This window comes from Mustela putorius, unplaced genomic scaffold (genome assembly GCF_011764305.1).
Source record: "Mustela putorius furo isolate JIRA1106 unplaced genomic scaffold, ASM1176430v1.1 tig00003867_pilon_pilon_pilon, whole genome shotgun sequence".
Taxonomy (NCBI): domain Eukaryota; kingdom Metazoa; phylum Chordata; class Mammalia; order Carnivora; family Mustelidae; genus Mustela; species Mustela putorius.
Window position 1 is genome coordinate 22,610,399 of NW_025422019.1, and position 25,535 is coordinate 22,635,933.

Genomic DNA, 25,535 nt, shown 5'->3' on the forward strand with positions numbered 1-25,535 from the left:
TTTGCCAATACAATTTTTAAGTAAGTACCTATCATGAAAATGCCATAAATAGAATGTTCTCAAATTTTTAGCAATGTTTGAGAAATCTCAAGACAAATGAAAGTACCATGTATTGCAAAGTGGTGGTAAATTGAAGTGAATGAGTAACTTGTTCAAAACTGTACCTATACAGTTTAAATCACTAATTTTAATTATTAAATCCCTGGAGGATATTTTGAATTACTTGCCAAAAGCTTCACATCTTTGTTACTATTATTTGGTTATGGCCTTAAAAATTATCTTATCAAATTTTTGAATTATGTAAAACTGGGAAACATCATTAATATTATGCATTCAAAATCCTAAAACTACATCAGGGTTAGAAGTTATAGGTGGACAGAAATATAAAAGTGATAGTGTGTAGCGGGAAAGACCAGACCCATATACATATTCAGAAATAGGTGGATAAAGAAGACTATCAAAATAAAAGGTAGGGGCACCTGGGTGGCTCAGTGGGTTAAGCCGCTGCCTTCGGCTCAGGTCATGATCTCAGGGTTCTGGGATTGAGTCCCGCATCGGGCTTTCTGCTCAGCAGCGATCCTGCTTCCCCCTCTCTCTCTCTGCCTGCCTCTCTGTCTGCTGTGATCTCTCTCTGTCAAATAAATAAATAAAATCTAAAAAAAAAAAATAATAAAAAAATAAAAGGTAAAAGAACTTCAAAAAGTAAACATTAAAAGCACTCAAAAGGAACAATCCAATCTATAAGAAAAGCTTAGCTATTTTAGTTGATTTGACATTTGATGTGGGAGTTACATGATAAGGCTGCCATCTCTGATTGTGATAACAGAAGCCTAGAATATAAATTAGTGAAGGTAATAAGTGTGCTTCAATCTGTTGTAAAAATACTACATATGGGATACTACGTTCTGTTTAATTCCAGGCCATGAATTTGTTTTTAATTCTGGCAAAAAAGAGAGAAAAACATAAAATTTACCATCTTTAAGTGTGTAATTCAATAATGTTAACTGTATTCATATTGTTGAGAAACAGATCTCTAGAATCTCTTCATTTTGTAGAGCTGAAACTCTATATATACTCATTGGACATCAAGACCCATTTTAGACCATTAATTTAGACCATTTTAGACCATCAAGACCCATTTTAGACCATTACTAAGGTCATTAAAAATACAACTACATTCATAGTAGGGCAATTGGTAGGGAAAGAGCCTACAATTTAACATGTAAGGAAATTTGAAAGAAGAGGTATGTTTCTGTTGTAAAGGGGAAGGGTTAGGTAGGCATGATGGTGTCTTTGGTTATCTAAAGAGTGATCTTGTGACAAGGTTATATTTAGATGGTGTAGTTTCAGAGGACAACACTCAAGAATCACTGAGTAGAATCTTTAGCAAAATTGCTCCAAAAAAAAAGAGAAAGGAGAGAGAAAATTACTGATTAAGAAAATAAATATGCGTAATAGTGGGATTTTTCCTTTTGCTATGACACTGGACCATTTAGATTCAATACTAAGAAAAAGGAGATTCTAAGTACTACTGCATTTTGTAGACAGAATCCAGTAGTTGAGCTATTCCTTATAAAATAAGAGTAATCTACAAGTCAATTTTGTTCAAAGACCAGTGATTCAAAGGAAGGAGAGACTCTGTAAGAATCATTCATGAAATTTTGTGTGTGCATTAGAAAAGGGAACTGATTGAATGCTGCTCAGGAAGTAGATTGACCATTTCACCCTGCACCTAGAGAAGAAGAAACTGGAGAGTGGTGGCATCCAAAAGATGGGTCATTAGGAAACTAGCCTGATCACATTTAAGAGAGTGGGGGAGAGGAGATAAAAAGTGGGCCTGCAAAAGAAAGCAAAACTTTTTGTTGTTGTTGTTGTTGTTGTTATATCAGCAATGCAACCAAGAGGGTACCCTCCAAACAAAGGAGGCTTTAGCAACTTAAGTCTATGAGATATGCTGTCTGTGGTGGGAATGGTAGGGGTTGGGGATAAAAGAAATCTAGATGTGAAGGAGAAGAAGAGGACACAGAAGAAAGGGAGTTCAAGGAACTATGAAGAGAGGCCTCCCTGAAGATCTCACATATGAGTCTCTCAAGCTGCATTGCTCATGCATCAGAGGGCAGTGACCTTCAGAGAAGCAGAGAAGGTTACCACTAGACCTACTTTAAAAGATGCTCCTATTTTTCCAACTGTCCCATCTGACTGAAGAGATAAGGCTAGAAGAGGGAACAGATGGAGGGAGGAAAAAACAGAACACAGTTGCCTTCCATCTTAAGTTCTTAGAACCCAAAGTTTAGCCAGCAGTGGGAGAGAAGAAAGCTTTGACTTAGATAAAATACTGGAATTTCAAATGGGTTGGATCAAATTACCAAAACTAAAAGTTGCCAGAATCATTGTGACTGTCAAAATGTTATTAAGAAATGGCAGATCAACTGAAAGCAGTGTTTGATAATATTCATATTTTTCCAGTACTCCACTGGGTTAATAATTCTCACTTAAGTTGTTACACACGTATGCATTTTTTCTTACAAAATTAAAAAAATAATGTGTAATATAAATATATAATAATGTACATCATCAGAACCTTTCTTTTTCTAATACCCTAGTTGAAAATATCTTTAACATACAACATACACTGATTTAACTGGGAAATGACTTCTTTTTTGACAGTTCTCTCTCTCGTCTGCTTTTGTCTGATATTTGCCAATTCTCTTTCTTATTCTTTGTTCCTTAATTATGTGCAATAAAATTACAAGAACATTTACAGGTAAGATTACAAGTACAAGAGACAAAATTTTACTATCTTCATAGATTTAAAAGATCAACATATAAATTTGAATCATATTAACTTATAAGTTTCAATGGATGTTTATTTATGTCCCATTGAACTGACTTTCAATCTCCTAATAAATTTTAGATATTTTCCCAAGTTAAACCCTTTGAACAAATCAGAAGTTATCAACTCACAACAAGGTTATTTATTTAAAAAAGAGTAATAAATATAAGATATGTTGAGATAATTGGAAGACAGAACAATCTCAAAATAGTAAAAATACAGTTTAAAATAAACAAATAAATTTTGTTTTTGACAATAAATTTTCCAAGGGGAAAATATAAGTTTGCCTGAAATAATCTTACATTTAATCATGAAATACACATATTTAATGCTATAATTTGGAGATGGGAAGAAAATTTGTTTGGATAATTGCTTCCATCTGAACTCATTTTGCATATATAAACAAAAGTATGTAATTAAGTATATATGTAAGATAAAAATCAAACCTGAATGGTGCTCTCCAAATTATGATCTCTTGACCATCAGCATCAATTGCTAGACATATAAATTTTCAATCATCTAAGATCCATTGGATCATAGTCTCTGGAAATCAGGCCCAGAATTCTGCTTTTTGTTTTTGTTTTTGCTTTTGCTTTTTTAACAAGCCCTCTAGAAGATTCTAATGCATGCGCAGGTTTGAGAACCTTGGCCTTAAGTTAAGTGTTCTCAGACCTGAGTGCACATTCATACCACTTGGGCAGCATTAAAATTACTGATTCTTGGCTCTGACCTCCAAGAACCTTTATTTAATTAGTCTGGGGTGAGGCATGGCAAATGGTTCTGAAGCTTCTTGGGTGATTTTTTTTAACAGAGAGCTAAAGCTGAGAACCAATGCTACCATCCTTTAAATGAGTGACCATTTAGTTCCTTGACACACAGTCCACTTCCCACACAGTCTTCATGATTCTAACATATCTGCTCTTGTTTGCAGAATCAGTTTACAGAGTCTCCTGTCTACACATGAAGACTACCAAAAAAAGATAAAAGATTGTTTAAATATGAAGGGAGAATGCTCAAAGGCCTTCCAAATTATGTAAGTGTTTGCCCACATATAATATCAACCTGAAATATACAATTAACTTGGTTTATAAGTAGGTGCTTGTGAATTCCACTAAAATTTGACCCTCGGTTTCAGCACTTTCTGCTCCTAACTATAATCAGAAGCATTTCTAACCACAGGCTTTCATGATTTAAAACCCAAATCTTGGTATTATTTTCAGTATAAAATGGTAGTTATCAAACAAAACAGTAGCTGTTTGTGGAGCTAAAGTATAAGAAAAAAAAAAAAAAGACTGCAGTCTTCTAGTAGGATTAAACCTATGGGAACTTGACTGATTCCAAAGGGAAAAGTGAAATGATCACTCCAAATGTTATAATGATGCTTAATAGAACTGGGGATTAGTTGAGCCTATATTCATTTCTAGATTACTGCCAAGGAGAGTGACTTTTTTAATGCAGTAAATTAAACAATTTATAATGTTTTTGTCATTTTGAATTCAGTGCAGAAATAGTATCTGATATGAGAATAATCTATGTCATCCTCTCCTACAACTTTAAAAGTGAGATTGTGCCTACCAGAGCTTCACTATCAGCTTCCTTACTGACATAAATTTTGATTTATAATGACAATATGAAAGATAAATACATGTTACTACAGAGAGGGACAAGTGTGGAGAGAAACATGTTTCTCACCTTATAAAAGGGAAGCGGTGCTGAGACTAACCCATGTGGCTTACTGACACTTTATAAAATTTGGCTAAATTTCAGAAGCAAACTGACAACTACATTTCACAGTGTGTTCCTATCCAGTGGTATATTGGAGATGTCTTGTACCAGCCTGCAATAATCGATTTTTAAATTTTCAAGGATTCTAGGAATCAGTTGATAAGCATACATCTATTATTTGAAATAAATAAACTATATACATTTCTAATTAAATAATGTTGAAAGCCAAGGTAATAAATGCTCAAGGTTCTTAATTTCCTGATTATTTTGCTCTTGGAGTTAGTTATGTTTATTACATCTGTATTGTGGAAATACTATATGTCGGTGTGCACATATTCTCCCAAATCTGCATTCAGAAAGTCGTGTTGGCAACTTGATACAGGCCATGGCAGGAGTATTTACACAACAAAAAATAGGCAAACATTAGATCAGGACTCCTCCCCAGCATGAGATCTTAAAAGATTTATCAAACCACCAAAGAACAAAACTCATTATATGTATACGTTTTAAAATAAGATAGTCAATGATATGGATAGATATAATGACTTGATCTGCTCCCTATTTCCACCCAATCCATGGCTCCCAGACAAAGTTGACCTGAAATGTCTGAGTTTTAGTTTCAGGTATGCCTGGATTCACAGCCTGTCTTGCTATTTATTAGCCCTGTGATCTCATGCAAGTTGTCAAATGTCTCTAAGTTTTGATTCTCTTACCCGTAAAATCTGAACAATAGTAAGTTTCTCATAGATTTGCTGTAAATATTCAAGAAGAAAATATATGTCTGAACTCCTTCCAACCCTTCTTTCCCTCATCTTGTGAAAAGTACTAAATATGTCAGATCAAAAATCTAACCGAAGTTCTCTAATGAGCTCATTATTTATTTTCCTATTCTATAACGTTTTCATAGTCTTTCCTTCTAAATTAGACTGATTCCAGAGTTTCACTGTCTTTAATGTTTTCAGGTTATTCATTATCTTTTTGCTATATTCTGGAAGGAGATGCTGGGGACAGAAAAGCAATCAAGCTTTCCCAAATAACAGAGCTGACTAAATGCAGACCCAGCCACAAGAATAGTCTGGGCATTGGAAAGGAGAAGGATATATTGTTCAAATCCCTCAACTGGACAGGCTTTGGAAAATCTACATGTGAAATGTAAAATTAACTGTTACTGTGTATGACTGTCTATTGCTTTCTTTTTCAATACTGGTATTATTTTGTTTTCTTGACAATGTCAGTTAGTATTACTTACTTATCTATACTTTATTCAAAGGTCACACACTCAAAAGTCTACAGGGACATAAGTCAAGTATAAGATAATTTTTCAAAATTAAATTTTAGGTAAATCATGAATGCATCCCCTAAATAGAGCTTTTTCAGTTGAGAGGTTTAAAAAAAAAAGTCTTATTTTCCCACTGTTAGAAGTGCTAGAACATGGAGTTAAATTATTAAAAGATATATACCCAATTGCATTATATATTTAATAAATGTGATAAGCATATCTAGTGCATGTTTTCCCCATTAGTGATTTTAAAATCCATAGCTATGCCTAAAATAAGGCCCAAGTTCTTAGAAAACAGGATTCATTCCCTTACTGTTTCACTATACATTATTCAGAGATTGATAATAAAATCTACTGATACATGGGCACAAATGTGAGTAATTAAAATTTGAAACTTTAACAATAAATGCCATTTCCAAAAGTAGGAGGATTGGTAGAAAGTGAGAATTTTGCCATTAACAACAGAATTATAAACTTAAACTAATAACAGAATTATATGACTCAATAGAAATGAAACAAATGATTTATCAACTATGTAATCTCAGTCTGTATTGTTTATTGTTCCAAGAAGATAACATATGCATGTCAACAAGAAACATGTACTTCTAATTTACTCCAAATGTCATTCAATGAGCTACTCTATTTGGGAAAAAAAAAAAAATTACCAACACAAGATAAATAACAAACATTTGAGAATGTCCTGTTAGGCTTATAATAACCACTTCCTAATAAAATTTGTAATGTTTGGATCCATTTATTTTAGCCTAGAATATGCTGTTGACTCATTAAACAGATATATTCTAAAGTTAGCATTAAGGTACACACTCGGGCCTAAAAGGCAGTGATAAAATGTAACACATCTTCTGCCTTGCTGACTAGTGTTCATAAAGAAATAAATTGTCTCTTGAGAGAGATGATAGTGATTTGACACAGTCTTCACTAACAGCATGGTTCACTCATAACTTACCGCAAGATGCCATTTCGTCTGTCTGGTCGCCACAGTCGTCTTCCCTATCACATAGCCATGCTCTGGGAATGCACCTGCCGTTTCCACAAGAAAACTGGTCCACCTGGCATGTTCTGGCTAAGATAATCAATTAATGTACAAATAATACATTTAAAGACCTTTTAAACAATGTTCAGGTGACATAAATCATTCAATAACTCTTTTACACATAAGATATTCTATTGCTTTATTAGATAAAATATTTTAAAGTAAATTTTTGCTAATCGATACTGCCAGCTTGCTTGTCTTCTCTGAAGTTCACATGCTTTCCCCTTCAATTACAGTGGCTGCTAAATGACAAGATATTCAGTAATCCTTACACACTTCCATAAATGAAGCTATGAATTCATTATTTTACAATTTTTGCCCGGCACATGCTTATGAATACACGGTTGAATTAAATTTCATCCAACTTTTAATTAACAAAAAAGAATTTCACATAGTCTTTGTCAATAAACCAAGAAAACTTTCTGTAATGTGGGATGAAGGATTTGGAGACTATATCAGGGTATCTAGTTTCTAGTCACGGGGACAGATTTGTTCTTTTCCTTTAACCTTTCAGTACATTTATTTCTTGGTCTCTAAGTGATCCAATGTATGGAGAAAATATAGAAATTTTAGAATGCAGAAAATATTACTTAAAACATACATTTAGCTTTATTACAGATTTTTAAAATTCAGTTTTCAGCATAGTTAAATAAAACTATATAGCTTTTTAATCAAAGTATATGAATAAACTTTGCTTTGGACTCTCTCATGGGTTTCAATGAACACACACATGGAATCATTCTTTCTATGTTAGCCAAAGGCAGGGGCTTCAATTACTCAGTGAAGGGGTTGGTTATATTCTACAGGGAGTTGATTACCATTTTCTATTACAGTCAGGTCAACTTTTGAAAGCATGAAATCCTAGACAGCTATCCTAACTTTTCTCCCAGGTTTTAGTTTTGCAGACTTAGGTTCTGTTTTTGTTTTTTTTTGTTTTGGTTTTGTTTTTTACTTACCTATTTTTTCTTTTGTCTGTCTGAAACACAAATTTGTTTTCTTACGTATCAGTTCCCTATCACCCCTTTTTTTTACTTAGTCAGAAAAAAAGAGTGGGAAACTATAAGAAGGGGATACTCAAACCGGTTAATATTTGGGTCAGATGAGGACTGGACAGATGAAGAACAATTAGGGTTTAGATTTCTGTAGTTATGAGAAGAGACATTGCTCAGTTTATGTACTTCCCTCTGTTTGGGGGTTTAAGAATTAGAAGGATGCATTTCTGTTTCATCAAAATGTCTAATGGTTGGTATAAAATTGAGAGTGGTTGAAAGACAAGTCATCCAGACACACTAAAATGGGTTTCCATAAATCAGGGTTTCGGAGGTAATTTAAAATAATCTCTACAAAGTTATGTGCTAATTATTTCCTTTTAAGCAAAGCATACTTGCTATGTAAAAAGATATCTATTATTAGTGGATACTTAAAAGCTTACTTGAGAAAAACAATGAAAACATTATTGGTTTGATTTTTCTTATTCAATTCAAAGTACCATTTCTAACCTAGTGTGTATAATTAGAAATTCCAGAAAATCATTACACTTTGTATTCCACTTTGTTTATGTAGCTAAGGGTTCTGAATCTAAAGCCTTCTATGTAATATTTGGATTTTCCTTTTTTTACAAATAGAGCATTTATTTTACATTATAGATTTTAAGTATCCCACAAATATGTACACTTTTGAAGATTTCAATGTTGTCATTTCAAGTAGAATTAAATATTTGTTGTTTCATTTGGCTAACTATGCATTTTCTGTGAAATTATTCCAATGTTTAGATTAAATCAACAAAGTTCCCAGGTAATTTTAATAAAACTACTTGGAAAAATGTGTCTACATTTGTATTAGCCTAGAGAAAGATGAAGGTGTTGGCATTTAGTTTACTCAGTGGGAAGAAAAGGGCATAGAGGTGTGAACAAGGTCGATTTTTTCTTGCAGGTCTTTGTTTTGTTTCTCTGATTGCAGTAAATAATCTTTACCTTTTGAGGTTTAAGAGAAATTTAATAAGAGTTTTCTTTGAAACAAGATGGGATCGGGAGGGAGACAAACCATAAGTGACTCTTAATCTCACAAAACAAACTGAGGGTTGCTGGGGGGAGGGGGTTTGGGAGAAGGGGGTGGGGTTATGGACCTTGGGGAAGGTATGTGCTTTGGTGAGTGCTGTGAAGTGTGTAAACCTGGTGATTCACAGACCTGTACCCCTGGGGATAAAAATATATGTTTATCAAAAATAAAAAATTTAAAAAAAAAAAAAAGAACCCATTTCACGGGGCGCCTGGGTGGCTCAGTGGGTTAAAGCCTGCCTTCGGCTCAGGTCATGATCTCGGGGTCCTAGGATCGAGCCCTGCATCGCATCGGGCTCTCTGCTCAGCGGGGAGCCTGCTGCCTTCTCTCTCTGTCTCTGCCTGCCTCTCTGCCTACTTGTCTGACAAATAAGTAAATAAAATCTTAAAAAAAAAAAAGAACTATTTCACATTGTGTAGTGTGGAAATTTGTGTGTCGCCTCACTAACTCAGAAGCTTGAAGAACTGTCAGGACCCGTTACTTGAAAGAGTATTTACTGGCTTATTACTGAGGGATCATATGACCTCAACATACATGAATCCCTGTTCTAATCATGGAAAAACTATCTGCTTAGTCTAGTGAGGAAATTTAAGTAATTCCAGATAGGAAGAATGCTTCATTCCATAAATCTACAAGTACTGTCTGTCCATATGATATAATCACATGGACTAAATCATGCCTTTTTAATCACTGGATTTATCAGCATTTACTTTTTCAGTTCCTGTCTCTATCAGATCTAAATTAGTCTGGAGGTGAGATTAGCAAGCAGCCCCAGAGGACTCAAATATTGTAGCAAATGCTTCTCTAATGAAGAGGAAATTCAACTTCCTCAGCGGAATTGTTTATCTAGCAGTGAATCAGAAATCCACTGTCACAATATGAATGTTTTCTATCCATCACTAATTATGCTTCTCCTGCTGTCATGTAGCAGTGAGAAATCCCACAATGCATGGGAACAATAAGGAGGAAGAAGCGAAGAGATCTTCATACATTATTCCTAAACTTCGCCTTTGCCATATTTTAATCAAAGCATTCTATTTAAACAAAACCTATGTCATATCAACACATATTTTTCAATTTATCTTATAAGGAAGTCCAATTTTTAATATATCAGGTTTTCTTAATTCAAATCTATCTGCCTAGTTCGAATTTAGTCAAACTACGTGGAGGATGTGAGAAGAATAAACACGTAATCTAATTAGAGCTCAGTGCTGTGGAAAAAATCTGGTCTGAAACTGCCTAGCCTTGAATCCAAGGATTATCATTAGCGACTATGAGGAAAAATAACTTCACATCTAACTACTCCTCATCTTTGGCCTCTGGGTCTTTCTCATAAGTAGAGAAACATATATATATATATGTAAGGGAGAACATTGACCAAGCCCCTGTCAGCTTTCTTCTGCCTAGTGCTGTTTCGTCTTCCAAGCATATCCTCCAACCCCCACCCCCCATGAACTTCACCTCACCCTCAGTAACTATACCAATTCATTATTCTTTTCTTTCCCCCCCAGTAAAATATTTCTAACACATAGAAAAGCATAGAAGATAATAATATTAACACTGGTCTACCATCATATAGCTCTATCATATCTCTTTTCCTATATTTACTACAGACTGTTTTTGTTTTATTTCAGAAAAATGTATTATAGGTACATTTAAAATCACCTATGTAATTTTTTCAGTCATATTTCTATCTTTTTAGATTAACTACTATCCTTAACTTATAATCTTTTTTTTCCATTTCCAGACATATTTTAATTCTATTTTTACACATTTATAAATAAATAAGTTCATGTAGAATTGTTTTGTATTTTTAGATTTCATATAAATGTCACTAAGTGATTTATAATCTGCAATTTGTAGTTAACATTGCCTTTGAAATTAATTACTGTTGGTATTTGAGCTCTAGTCTATTCAATTTAAGTATGAATAATGTTCTCCTATGTGATTATAACACTATATAGTGTCATATATATGAGCATATATATATATTTATATGGTGTTTTATATACATAGTTTTTTATATAGTGAAAGATATATTTCCTGTTAATGGGTATTTGAATTATTTCTAATTTCTCACTATTACCAGCATTAGGGCAATGAATTTCTTACTTGCATCTCTTTGAGCATAGACATTAGAGTATAAATCTAGAAATGGAATTACAGACTTGAAGGTATGCACAATCTCCACTTTACTGAGTTTAGCTAAATGCTTTCCAATGTAGAAAAAAATAATTTATACATCACCAAAAGTGTATGTTGCCTTTTGTTCCACAATCTTGCCAAAGGTTAATTTTATCAGATTATTTTTCCTAATTGAATGACTCGAACTGATTCAGGTTCATTCCTTTGTCCCCTCCCTCCTTCCTTATGTCCTTCCTCCCTCTCTTTCTCTTTTTCTTTTCCTTCCTTCCTTCATTTCTTTCTTTGGCTTAGTTCGGATATCACCTTCCTCAGGAAGCCTTGCGAGATACACAAAGACTAAATTAGTAGTTCTTGTGCTTCCATTTGTAGTTCAAGTTAGCACTTTGAATATTGCATTAGAAAGACCTGCATACATGTTTTTTCTCCCCATTTCCACTCAGCCTTCTAATGAAAGATATAGTGTATTTGTCCTCTTTTTATATCCGATGTTGTGGTAAGTTTTTATTGAATTAGTAGATTCATGTTATGAAGGAGAAATCCCAAAGGAACAAAATTGGTAATTGGCATCTTGTAGGAAAGAATTCTTTTAGTTATAAAGTAGTCACAATGCTGAAAGCTACAGGACAGTGGATTTAGTTACAAAATAACCCCCATGTTGGGAAATCCTTTATCTGTGACACATATCTGTGTATATGCCTATAGACAGAAATGACCCAGCCAGAGAAATTATCTAATGTATTTGCCGTATTTTTTTTTTCAGTATGATGAACTATGTGACCGATTTATTTATTTTGGTCAAACAAAATGGAAATGTAACACAACAGCATACTTAATTTTCAAAGCTAAAAGGTGTATTTGTGGTTTTCTTTTTATTCTTTTTATCCTTAATTTTTGTTCTTCTTAATTCCTTAAGGCATACTGTGACCATAGCATCTATTATGAATATACTGACAAGAAGATCTAGTAATGATTGGCATGCTTTATCAGCCATCACTGAAAGTGACACTTGAGGTGCAAGCAGGTTGTACCCCATTTCCTAGTGGACTACAGGCCTGGACTGGCTGAGAAATCTTACTAATTAGGACTGATTAGGATTGATTGTTTTATTTGCTCTTATACATAGCATTTCCACTTTTACTACTATCAGTAGCTAGTCAATCCCAAATGTTCCCTTAAAAATCATGTGGAAACAAGCAGATTTTAAGAGTGTAACATAAAAAAAAAAAAAGAAAGACATGTTATTATGAATTGAGTCAGCAATGCCTTTAATTTTAAGGTGAAAATAGACCTATCTGTTTAGGAAGTAATGGAACACTCTCAGAACTAAATCTTAAGTTTTTAAAAATATAATAATTGCACCAGCTTAGAAAGACTCTTCATTGTAAATTATAAACATTATTGTAAGAACAGTCTGGGCAAAGTTAAAATGACCATACCTAAAATTCTAGCTAAAACACAGGATGAAATAGTTTGATAACAAGAGCAATAGGCTTAGAGAATAACTTACACACTGAGTTTCCCAGTTCTTGCCAATGATGTGAGTTAAGGCAAGTCAGAGCCTCATCTATGAAATGAATGGACTTGAAGGAAGAGACTAGGACCAAAGAGTCTCTATAGGTTCCTTTTTATTTGATAGCTCTTTGTAAAACAACCTTACCTGATGCACAAAATAACTTAAAAATAGCTACTCTAAAATATCAAACTATATTTAGTCAAGGGACAACAGAATAGCTTATAGACCCTCAGCAAATATGTCACAATGGAAAAAAAAAAAAGCTAAATATGAGATGCAGGTTAGGATACGGACTGTGTTGTTCTTTCATTGTTGCTTAGTATATGATAAAAAACAGTTAGGAAATATTTTCTAGTCAATTCATACTCTTGCGGAGCAGAAAGAAATATATAAGGAAATTATAGTGCATTGAGGGACAAGTCTTTCCAAGAGAAAACCAGTGACACAATCTAGAGTACAAACCAGGCTTCTTAATTTCTGGGTATTTTCTGTATATGCTGTCCCTACAGTTTTCACTAATAGGTTATAATAATTTTTATTTTTGAGCCTTATTTTGGCAAATCGAGAAGGGAGGTGTTGATAAATTTTGACACTGCTGTATGTAATGATTAAAAAAAAAAAAAAACAACCCACAATTGTTACCAATATCAGTAAGAGTCATCAAATATACTACTTTTTCTTCATCATTTAATGAATAGGTCTAGGCTGCTGCTAGTCAATATCATTTTTCAATACTTATCTGACTAATCATGACCTTTCCAACATCTATTATAACCTGTGCACAAGCTGTGTATCCCTATTCAAAGAGAAACTGACTAGGGATTCACAGATGTATTACAGTGGGATAAATTTTATGGAAATATTAATAGGCTTTATGACTTGGGACTTCATGAAAAGGGGGAAAAAAATCTATGCCACATAAATAGTGTACCAGGAACAGAAAGCTATTCACAGAGGTATTCTACAGCAGACTAAATAAAATACACAGATTATTTTTTTTTTTGAGGTAAAAAGCAAACAAAACAAAACAAAACACACACACAAACCTTTCTTCATGGCCTCCATCACAGCATGCTAATAAACCTCACCCTCCACTGCCAATTAAGATTTAGCAGGGACAAGCCTTGTCCAAGCAGTGTATTGACAGTCAACCCATATGGATAGATAAAGTGCCAAATTACTTTGGAAAGCAGAGTCATGCCCACGGATTAAGTAAAAGATAATTTGTATTCTAGCTTTTGTGGCATCAAACTCTGAACTTATTTAATACTGCAATAATCAGATCATCAGCCTTAGGAAGGTTCAGCTTAGTTCAAAGCAGTGACCTGCATTTTTATGGACACTAACTTTGGAAGCGATTTATGTATATATTCAAGCAAACCTTTACCTGCACAAGTTTGATTGGATTCGTCTTCGTTGCTTCCACAATCATTAGCTCCATCACAGAGCCATCTCTTGGGGATACAGCGATTATTCTTGCATTTAAACTGATCATCAGGACAGCTATGATTGACTGGGGAAGGGTGGGAGGGTGAAGAGAGAGGAGAATCAGGTTTAATAATTTAAAGTTGGATAAAATTATGATTATTTTAAGTTACAGTTAGAGACAACTTATAATAATTATATTATAGTACAATAAATGCCACAGCTTCTTTCATTCATTGTTGCATATTTTATAGAAAATATTAATATTTGAGGCTCTCTTAAAATGTAATACTTTTATAGAAGACACCAAGTAAGAAAATCTCATATAAAAGGAAACATATTCATTTGTTCATGTCTTCACTAAAATCAACTGTATCACGAAACTTGTTTTCCCATCCCTTATCAAAGTAACACAATTTCAGAATTTTTACCAAAAACATTTAAAGTAACCTCAATTTTTAAAAAAATTTTTATAAACATATAATGTATTATTAGCCCCAGGGGTACAGGTCTGTGAATCGCCAGTAAATTAACCTCAAATTTTAACATGAAACATAATAAGTATGTATCCAATAATTCAGCCATGTATCAAAGATACATTTTCTTAAGCCACACATCCATTCAGAACTTTTTGAAATATTAAATAAGGCTCATTTTGTTATGCTTTTCCCAGTGTTTCTTGGGACTGGCAGCAAAACTTGGAGTTGATGTTAAATATGAGATCCTGCATAATTCTATTTTTATTTTTTTTAAAGATTTTATTTATTTATTTGACAGAGATCACAAGTAGGCAGAGAGGCAGGCAGAGAGAGAGGGGAGAAAGCAGGCTCCCTGCTGAGCAGAGAGTCTGATGTGGGGGCTTGATCCCAGGACCCTGGGATCATGACATGAGCCTAAGGCAGAGGCTTTAACCCACTGAGCCCCCAGTCGCCCCCCTGCATAATTTTAATAACAAAAATGACCATCCTGAGTTTTCATGCCTAGTGCAAACAAATAAACATGAATCCACAAAATATACTGTGGACAAGATCAATCCTCATATGGGAAGCTGTGCACAGCTAAGGATTAAACCTCCAATATCAAGCACAGCAGGAGGCCATCTTAAAGTTAACCTTCTGTGATTATTTTTCCTGCATCCTGGAGGCTAAATTCCTAACTGAATTGGCATGCTCCTCAGTATTTGTTTCACCACTTTGTGTTCTTTTTGAAGTAATTTTCCTTGTGCCCAGTAGTTGCACTTCTGTATGACAAAAATAGATTTTAGTATTAGTTTTCCTTAGAATTCGAAAAAAATAGCCATTTTATCATGCTGTTGCATAGCAAATGTATGCCTTTCCAGACAGTTTCTACAAACACTATTTCTTTAAAGTAGTTTAGGTGAGAAGTGGTTTTATCACTTTTTTAGAAAGTTTTTATTCATGTACAGTAAAAAAAAAATTATAATGGAAAAAGCCTTGTGTTTCCTGGCATTTGAGCATGATTAACATTTTCTACTCACTTCAGGGAGTTTAGCAAGAATAGATGCTCAGGAGAATAAAATTCATCCAATATATTAGAGGGTCAAGATTTTAAAGTAGCAAGATTATGCCAAAATTCTTCAGTAAAGCTTAATAAAGGACTTTTGCAATTTTCATCAATGATGTAAATCAGAGTTCAAAAAGGAGGCATAAATACAACCCATAGGCCTGTGATTTGGAATTGAGAAGCTAAAGGATAGAAAATAGAATGATAACAGAATTCAAGGGCAAAGTTTATTAGCATTTAATATATAAATACTCCTCTGAAATGAATGACATAGTGCTGGCATATTAACCCTGGGACCTCAAGATTATGACACTGCTCAGAATCACTGCAAGTTTAGAAAAAAATCCCATATTGCTGGAAGGTGGCCAGAGATATTTAGTTTTCTGTTGCCCCTTTTGTTTTGTCATTTATTCTCCACATTCTGGATGCTATGTTAGACTCTGACACTACAAAGACACTACAACATAATGTGTCTCCTCATAAAGATATCCATCTCTTAGATGCACCAGAGAAGTAAGGATATAATTGCAATATTGTTTGGTCACTACCATGAAAATGAAATATACATGATATGTTTCACTCCAACTGGTCTGTATGGAGATTTTTCCAAGTTCACAAAAGACTTCCCTATAAAGGTCATGGTAAACCATGGTGATTTCCATAAGCTGCAGTGTTATAAAGGAGAGAAACAGAGGGCATTTTGCAGAGATCTACTTATAGTCCAACTTGTTATATTAGAACAAAGAAGGTAAGTGTATACATGATAGGCATTGAAGACTAAAATTGCAAACCTGAGTCCTAACATGTTTTTCTGTGAATCAATGGATTTTGGAATTTATCTTGTTGGTTATGAATTTACTGAAATAACAATATTTGGTCTCATTCTATAGATACCACTCTGGAAGCAGTTTGGAAAGTGGGTTTTAGTTATGGGAGCAATAGTAGTAGGAATAATAGCAGGGCACTTATTAAATGAATCTAGGATGTAAGACTAACTTAGCCAGTGAAGTTCGAGAGGGGATAAAGATGAAAAATTAATTATACAGAACTGAGTATGGACTATAAGTGAAATAGAAGATTGCCTGAAAAGCCTTTAGTATACGTTTGAGTAATGGTATGGGAAGTGATGAAAATTATCAAGAAAAAAGATCCTGACTAGGAATTTTAACACTACAATTATCAGTATACGATGCCTTACATCCTCATAGAGAAAATGAGTTTCTTTGTGAATTTGTGAAAAGAACAATCACACAGGGAATAGCGTGAACCTAAAGGAACACAACATGAATATTGTGATAAAGTACTTGTGCTCTGCGCAGGTGTTCTGTGACTATGCAGGAAGCTGATATGCAGGAGTATTCACTAAAACCATGAATAAACACTGTGAGTCAGAGGTGATGAGGCAATTAATTTAATCAATAAATAATACATCACTTGTGTAAAAAAAATGAGAAAAAACCTTTTATCCTTAGATGACATGTTCTCCCACTTTGAAATTTTTGTCTGCTTGTACCAATTTAGTATTTAATATGGTATTTTTGGATTTGTACTTTACAGTATAGTTATTAATAGTGTTGGAAACATGGAACATGTAATGTTGAAGTCAGAGTCCATGCTTGAAAATAAAGGAAAAGTAGTGTTACATTCATGTATTAATTATAACTTACATATTACCTATTTATATACAACTGGAAATTGTATTTTAAAAACTCATATTCTTGGACTTTTGTCCAAAAATACAGATAGTTGTACTATATAGATGCCTAGACCAATTCTGTCATTTTTTAAAAAAATTTTGTTCATTTATTTGAGAGAAAGAGAGAGAGCGTGGATGGGAGGCAGGGAGCAAGGGGCAGAGGGAGAAGGAGAAACAGACTCCCCACTGAGCAGGGAGCCAGAAGATGCATCCATCCTGGGACTCTGGGATCTTGACCTGAGCTGAAGGCTGATATGTAAACAACTGAGCCACCCAGGCAACACAATTCTGTCCATGCTTAGTAAAAGATCTATAAAGCTTGATTTTTATAATCTTGGTGATGCAACATGGGGGCTTAAGTGGGTACGAGAAGAATAAATGAAAGAAAATGGGATTGGGAGGGAGACAAACCATAAGTGACTCTTAATCTCACAAAACAAACTGAGGGTTGCTGGGGGGAGGGGGTTGGGATAAGGGGGGTGGGATTATGGACATTGGGGAGGGTATGTGCTTTGGTGAGTGCTGTGAAGTGTGTAAACCTGGTGATTCACAGACCTGTACCCCTGGGTATAAAAATATATGTTTATAAAAAATAAAAAATTATATAAAAAAAATTAAAAAAAAATAAAAGAAAAAGAAAAAGAAAAGAAAGACAAGAAAATGGAGGATTATCAATTAACTCAATTATTTCAGCCATTTTAACTTGGAAAATGTCATCATCAATTGAAAGAAAAACATTTTCTTTTTAAAATAATTTATCTAAGGCAAATTAAAAGACTAAGGACACATATGCCATCACATTATTCTCTCCATACAAAATATTTTATATATCTCAAAACCATACCATAATGACTCTAGTCAAATATATTCTCAAATTGTTATTTAATGTGTTTTTCAAAGTATCCACTTTCAAATATGTGGGACAATTCCTTATCCCAACCAGAAACATGAAACTATTCCTATTGTGGGAAATGGAAAACAGCTAAATAGAAGCCAAATGGCGAGAAAATCAAACTTTTAATTTCTATCTGAGTGCTTCATATGTGTCTCCTACCATGTACTGAGCCAGAGAAGTTAGGTAATAACTAGATCCAAAACCATGTTTGTTTCCTTGGATCTACTTCAAGGCTCTGTTGCCAAGGAGCAATGGAGTGGATCCTGACCTTCTGTGTGAGTTAATTCTGACCTGAGGGAGTTGCAATTGATTTTCCACATCTTTAAATTCAGAGATCCAAAGGATCTTCTGCAGCAACCTTGTGACAATGGTGTGATGGAACTGACAGCACAGAAGAGGGAAGGGGAGGACTTCTGGAGCTACCAAAATGATAATATTAAAGATGTAAAAGCACAAGAAAAGCAGTATTTTAAAACCATGCTAGGAGATAATCTAGTCTACTCTATGTAAAAGGATGACTGAGGGGAAAAAATAAATAAGTTCAATTTTTATCAGATATTTTTAGATTTCACAAACTGCTTTGACAGTTCACAAGCTGAAATACCCAAGGAGGGTGCCAGGTGGCTCAGTGAGTTAAGCTTTGGCTCAAGTCAAGATCTCAAGGTCCTAGGATCAGAGTCCCAAGTGGGAAATCCCTGCTCAGCAGGGAGCCTGCTTGTCCCTCTCCCTCTGCCCCTACCCTCTGCTCTTGCAGGTACATTCTCTCTCTCAAATAAATAAAATCTTAAAAAATAAATAAATAAAAGACTCAGGAAAAATGTAGTATCACTTGAAGGAAAACGTACAGCAATTTACTGAATCTTCATCACTTCCATCTAGACAGTCATCATCACCATCACATTTCCAGCGAGCTTGGATACAATGTCTGTTTTTACAGCGGAATTCTCCAGCTTTGCATATGTGAGGCAATATTTCTCCAGGATTAACTAGGGTTAAAAAAGACATATGAACAATACTAGCCATATTCAGTTTGTTATGATGTCAGCTTTGTTTTAATAACAAAAATACTTAATCATTACATTTTGTCAAAAATATGAAAATATCTTAACATTGCATTGACAACAATCTCTGGAAAGGAGAAAAGTTTAAGTTTTTCTGACAATAATTATTTTACTAAGAATTTTAAAAATTTATTTAAACAACTGTCACAAAAATAATTAGTAATACCAATAATAATAATATAACACCACCTATATTCATGGTAGGTGTGTAGTTTTACTTTTTAAAGGGCTTTCATTCATAAGTACAGCCATGATAATTATATTAATTTGCTGGTGTGCAAGTGGGAGAAAAATTCAGCTCTGTTTGGGTATTCTTGGAAATACTAAGTTAATAAAAAATGATCTCATTGTACATCCAGATTCTATGCAGCATTTTCACTATATACCCCATATTCTCTAATCCAATGTTAGGGATTCTGTTGATTGGGATTTATTCACAAATTGAAAATGTTATTATTATGATGATGATTTTTGTTCTATTTCAGTGAATTTCATAGGAGTCTACAAAAAATAGGAATATGTGGCAATGGTTAAAATAAATGATTGGTGTTTCGTGGACTGAAAAATATATTGAATTATCAAAAACTGGTTTATTGTTAAGAGAAACAAAAGTCAATCTTTTATCCCAGTCCCGATGGCTTTAAACTTTATTTTGGATTACTCATTTGGATTGATGAACTGTCACAAAACCTATATACATGCCAATAATAAGGAATGTCGAGAAAACATATTAGTCATTGCTAGAAAGCTTTGTGTTAGCACTCCTTTAATCCTTGTATTTCCCCTGCTCCAATGAATGGAAGAGGAAATGTGACTCTTGAGCTATAACTGTGGAGAATTTGCTTCAGAGAGTTATGCAGTGAGGTACAAGGCATGAGGGTTCCTGCACCTGGAAAATAAAAACTAACCATTAAACCCAGACTTTTAAGGTTTTAGGGTAAAAACTAATCAGTATGGTAAATGAAATATTCAATTATAACAAAGGTAAGGTTGTGTCTCTTCTATCCCCTCTCAGACAAGCAGACATTGTATGTGTAGGGACTGACAGTAAGTTTGTCTCTTTTTTTAACTCTAATCCTTATCAATAACAAAATGCTGAAGCAGCAATTTCTCTAATGATATGATTTCTGTAAGGTCACTTGAAAGTAAATAATAATAATAGTTATTATTATTTTTATCTATATAGAACAAGTCCCAAATAGGAAATGACAACAATATAAAAACAAAAAGGGGAGCTCACACGGTCTTCTATTCAACCCAAGGATGTCTTTTTGTAGCAGCAACTGGGACAGAGAATAGCAACCAAAGCAAAGTGGAAATACATTGGGATATGTCTATGCCTTTCTAGGATAGAGTTTTCCTCTCAAAAACTCTAGAACTGATCACTGATGATGTGCAAACTTTCCTTGTTTTGAATCTCAAGTTTGCTCAACTGGACCCTAAGATTTTTGAGGTTGGTGTAATTTCTTCCTTGAATCCATATAAGCCCAGCGTAAAACTAGGCATTTAATGAAGGGCATTTTGATTAATTTCTTTCTACAATGATTAAGACTAATAGTCAACAATCTCTCAGTTAAAAAAACAAAAGCAAAAACAAAACAAACAAAAAACCGTCAGATAAGAAACTTAATTTGAGATGTAATCTGCTTCCTCCTAACTTAAATTTAGCTTTAAGATTTTCTTTAGTCTCTCTATAGCTGACTTCAAAGAAATGCTACATCAATTCAATTGTTTCACAGCTTGAGGATTTTAAGATGATTTCAAGAAATCATCTTTTTTTCTTCTGATAATCCCACCAATTTAAAAAGCCTAGCTTTCACATGGTCATTTGATCAAATAAACCCAACTGACAGTTTTAAGAAATGATCAAAAATATCCATATCAAGAGTGAAATTATAGCTGCTTCTGAACTATTACAACTATATTAAAGAAGAGTAAGATGCCTGGGGAAAGACAAACTACCCCCCACAAAATTAATATTTAAAGCTAAATATTCTTTAACAGAACCAATTTGGAGATATGATCTTTAAGTCTGCTTAGAGTCTAAATGTTTTTCAAGAGATATTAAGATCTTCATGGAAAGAATGCAAGTAGGCAATATTTTCAAACTTGTTTTAAATATGCTTTCAAATATGTGTGTATTGCTAGTTATTTTTAAATATTTGCTAATACAAAGGTAGAGTTTTTAAAAAAATATGTGACGACAATGTCCAAAGTTTCATTTTCTTTTTCCGTAACAGTTAGGAACAATTGTTTGAAAACCAACAGAGCCAACTTCCTCATATAAATTCATTTTTTTATATTTACTGCTGATATTGACTTATATCAATATCATTAGTATGTATCATTATCATTTGTAACAGTAGTTAGACATTGCTTATACCTGTAAGAAAAGATATAATGAAACATACACAAATATCTTTGACATTTTAAAGCATATCTGTAAGTCTTCTCGACACTATAATTTGTGGGGCAAGAGGCATTTCTCCATGATATTTCCATGTATCTTGTTTCAGCTTTTATTCTGGACATTTTTTCAAGGATGCTTATATAGCTAACAGCCTTGGAAGACAGATAATGCCATCTTCTACAGCAGAGAGAAGTTTTTTTTCCTGGCTAAAATAGTAAAGATAATGTCTCCCTTCAGGACAATGGTTGGACCAGTTTTCTGGCAGACTCATGATTGGGTTTTTCAGTGTGAATACGAGTTCGCTGGGAGTACAGCATTCACCTAGACCTGCCTATGCATTGCCCCTGTATGATTTGGAGCTGGATGGGACAAAAAGAATGAATATTAACATGAAACTTATGCTGCCTGCTACAACAGGAGTAATAAATCTTCTGTGTCTGAGCCAGGAATTGTATGTCTTCTGTCATAATCTAGGAATCTTTGACAAGTTGACATGTTAGCTTGCCTAGGGTAAAATCTCAGACCCTTCAGAATTGTTGACCTAACAGTAAATATTTAACAAAATGCTGGGTTTTATTTTATAAAAAATACTTATTTCCAAAGTCGTTCAAGGTATATGACTTCACTGGTTTTGCTAGTCCTAACCTAAGCTTCCAGATGTAACTAGTAGTATGCCACACAGAAACCATACTATCAATATAATCAGATATGGGCACAATTTGTAGCACTAGAAGACACTTGATTTTTGAGCTAGGAATATCCATTATAAAGAAAATGTTTAATGTTAAGTGGTAATCTGGATAAGATGGCAGCTTTGACATTCAAAAAGCATGGTCTTTACTCAAGCATTGACCTAACTCTGTGGAATTGGGCAGCCATGTCATTTGTCATAGTACCCTAGCTAATGGCCAGACAATCTACCTACTTTTGTGAGAATCAATGAGATGAAAAAGCAAGTATATTTGGCATCACATAAGAGAACTAAGAGTACCTAGAAAAAATAAGACTAGTATTCTGTATACCTTGCACAAACCTTTATAAAGGAGTCATTTTATAAATAATTTTTATATACCTAATGTTTCCACTTGGAATTCTTGAATGTAGGAAGGACAATGTCACATAAAGAACAGAATAATACCTAGACTAGAACAAAGCATAGAGCAGATATTAAAAAATACTTGCTGCCTAACTTACTGGAGGTAGCAGAGACATAATTATATATTACAGATATATATTCTATATAATTATATATATGTGTGTATATATATTATTATTTATTATAGTGAGAAATTCTATCTCTGGAAACTATATACATACTTCAGGAAAACAATATCACTTCAACTGGCTCAAAAGCTAATAGTCTTCTACCAGCATCCAAGATCACAGGAGAAATTAGAAATTAGAAATTAGAAAGGAAAAAAATCCATGTGTAGATAAACAGAAAGAGTGATGAAGATCCCCCTACACCAAAAAAAAGTGGACATATAGGAAAAGCTCCATGTATGGACTTTGTTCTGATGTTTAATGTGACTGAACCTATATAACACTTGGGTGTTGGACAGACACATAGATTGCTTATAATATAGTACTAGAATTGCAAGTTTTGCTTCAGAGCTGTGATTTGTACCATGAATTTGAAAAGTGATGCAAAACCTGTAATTCTACCACCACGGTCACTTCTAGTAAAAATACTACAACATGATATCACAAGTAAGAAATCTGACAAAGTAATAATAATCCTTTAATTTAACCAGGATCAAAATAAAATAACATGAATCATAGCATTCCTGGTAAGAAACTGTCAGGTCTCAAACATCCTATGATACCTGCTGTTAGAATATTGAAATTTAGAAGGTCTCTGCATGACTTGTCCATGCACTGCAAAAGGAAATATGCCTTCTAGAACTACTTCCCCGTAAAAACTGGAGATTACTGGAGTTGATGTCCAGATCATACTGATATAAAGGGAGAAACCCTACTATTAAACTGGTTTATTTTATTTTCTTCTGGAATCAGCTCAGATTTGGATCTCAGCTCAGCAACTAAACTAAATGCGTATGTTCCTCACCTTGTTTAATAAGCTGTGGGCCCACCAGCAATTATCTATGTTTGTCACTTTGCTTTGTTTTTCAATCCCAGTGTGATTAATGTATCTAAAGTAATGATTGTCTCTTCTGTCAAGCGATCTTTTTGCTGTTGACCATATCAAAATTATGATAACTTAGTCATAAAATCATGAGCCCTAGAACAACAAATAAAATGAAGTTTTCCTATGGTCCCTATACACTTCACATTAGGATATGTTTATTTAGAAGATTATTTTTGTATTTGGGGAGAATTTCTAACTATTTCTTTATTTGAGCAGGGGGATAAAAGAACTAAATGAAAACTTGAAATTGCAGTGTTTTTGATGCCTTTATATAAGCTTGCTTATATAGGAAGGCAGTGTGAAAAACGCTGCTATGGGTTTTGAATTTTCTCCTTTAGATCATAGCAGGATGACCTTTCATTAGATAGAGTGGTCTTCTGAGCAGCCAACCTAAGTGGTACATAATCTTCTGTGAGTACCTATGCACAGAAGGCCATAAATATTCATCTGGATGGGGCTTCTAAACTTTTTACTGCCTTAAACTTTTTACTACACATTAGATTGCATATATCCTAGAACATAAGGCTTGTCACAGCTGAACAGATAAATGGCTTAGCCATAGTGGAGCACTGTTTTTGACAGAGGAATATATCTGGTGTTCCAGAAGGTAAAAAAGGTCACAGAGTACCACTGACATATAATTGTGCAATGCTACCCTTGGATGATCAATATTTTTAAGTTGTTCTCTTAGGAGTAAGGCACATTAGAAAATTCTGTCTTTTGTTTCAGGCCACTAAAGAAGAATTTAAAGAATTACTCTCTTATTACTCTAGATAAAATTATCCTGCTATTAAAAAAATAATGACTCTTTTTAAATTTGTTTTATTTTATTTTTTGGGGGGGAGCTTAACTTACTTTCTTGGGATTATCTATATATTCATTTATTAGTTTCGTATATTGTGTTTTTCCCTATAAAAGCATCAAAATAAATTAAAAAAAAACTCACTTGATAATTGATCAGCTGGCTTTACATATGTTTCTCTATGGCTGTCAGTTCCAAGTTACTATGCTACACTAGGTCTCATTTCTAATTGTGAGAGGATTTGCTCATGCTACACAAGATTCATAAGGACAAAGAGTCCAGCCTACTCTCATTCTTGATTCCTTCCAGGCATGGCATTAGAATTCATCCTTAATCAATCATGTAGCATGCCAATATTTTTCTGTTGGGTGAATGCCTCTTCTGGCACAGCTTTATGCTGAACATTTATTGAGACACAACCACTGGTGTTTACTTCTGGTCCGACCAATTGTCAATGGGTTTTTGTTTATTTGATGTCATTTCAACGAGGATGACTGGAACCAGGACAATCATATCTCAATGATTGCAATACGTATTTTTGTTTTGCGTGTTAACTCAGATTACAGAGTTAATCCAGTTGAAATCGGTTCACAAAATGGTAATATAGCCTAAACTAAACTAGAAGCTGAGAGGAATCAGCATTAATGAGAAGTCAGTGACACACTCATAGTTCTTTTATACCATACTCTGCAACCATGAACTCTCTTTATAGTCCTTTTGCACTTGAATTTCCTCATCTGAAAACTAAGGCTAGAATATCATTTTTAAAAAATTAAATTCAACTTAGTTAACATACAGTGTATTATTAGTTTCATGGGTAGTATTTAGTGATGCATCAGTTGCATATAACATCCCGTGCTCATCAAGTGCCCTCCTTAATGCCCATCATCCAACTATCCCAATCCCCACCCACCTTTCCTCCAGCAACCCTTAGTTTGTTTCCTATAGTTAAGAGTCTCTTAGGGT

General features: G+C 33.9%; 1 protein-coding gene across 1 annotated transcript in view; it reads right to left on the bottom strand.

Moving 5' to 3' along the window:
* LRP1B (LDL receptor related protein 1B) overlaps positions 1-25,535 on the bottom strand; it is a 1,620,129-nt gene that overhangs the window by 756,296 nt on the left and 838,298 nt on the right. Inside the window, exons 16-18 of the mRNA XM_045066491.1 lie at positions 18,993-19,133; positions 13,995-14,120; positions 6,805-6,921 (exon numbers count right to left, since the gene is read on the bottom strand). Of these exons, the coding sequence (XP_044922426.1) occupies positions 6,805-6,921; positions 13,995-14,120; positions 18,993-19,133 (384 nt within the window). The remainder of the gene's footprint in view (positions 1-6,804; positions 6,922-13,994; positions 14,121-18,992; positions 19,134-25,535) is intronic.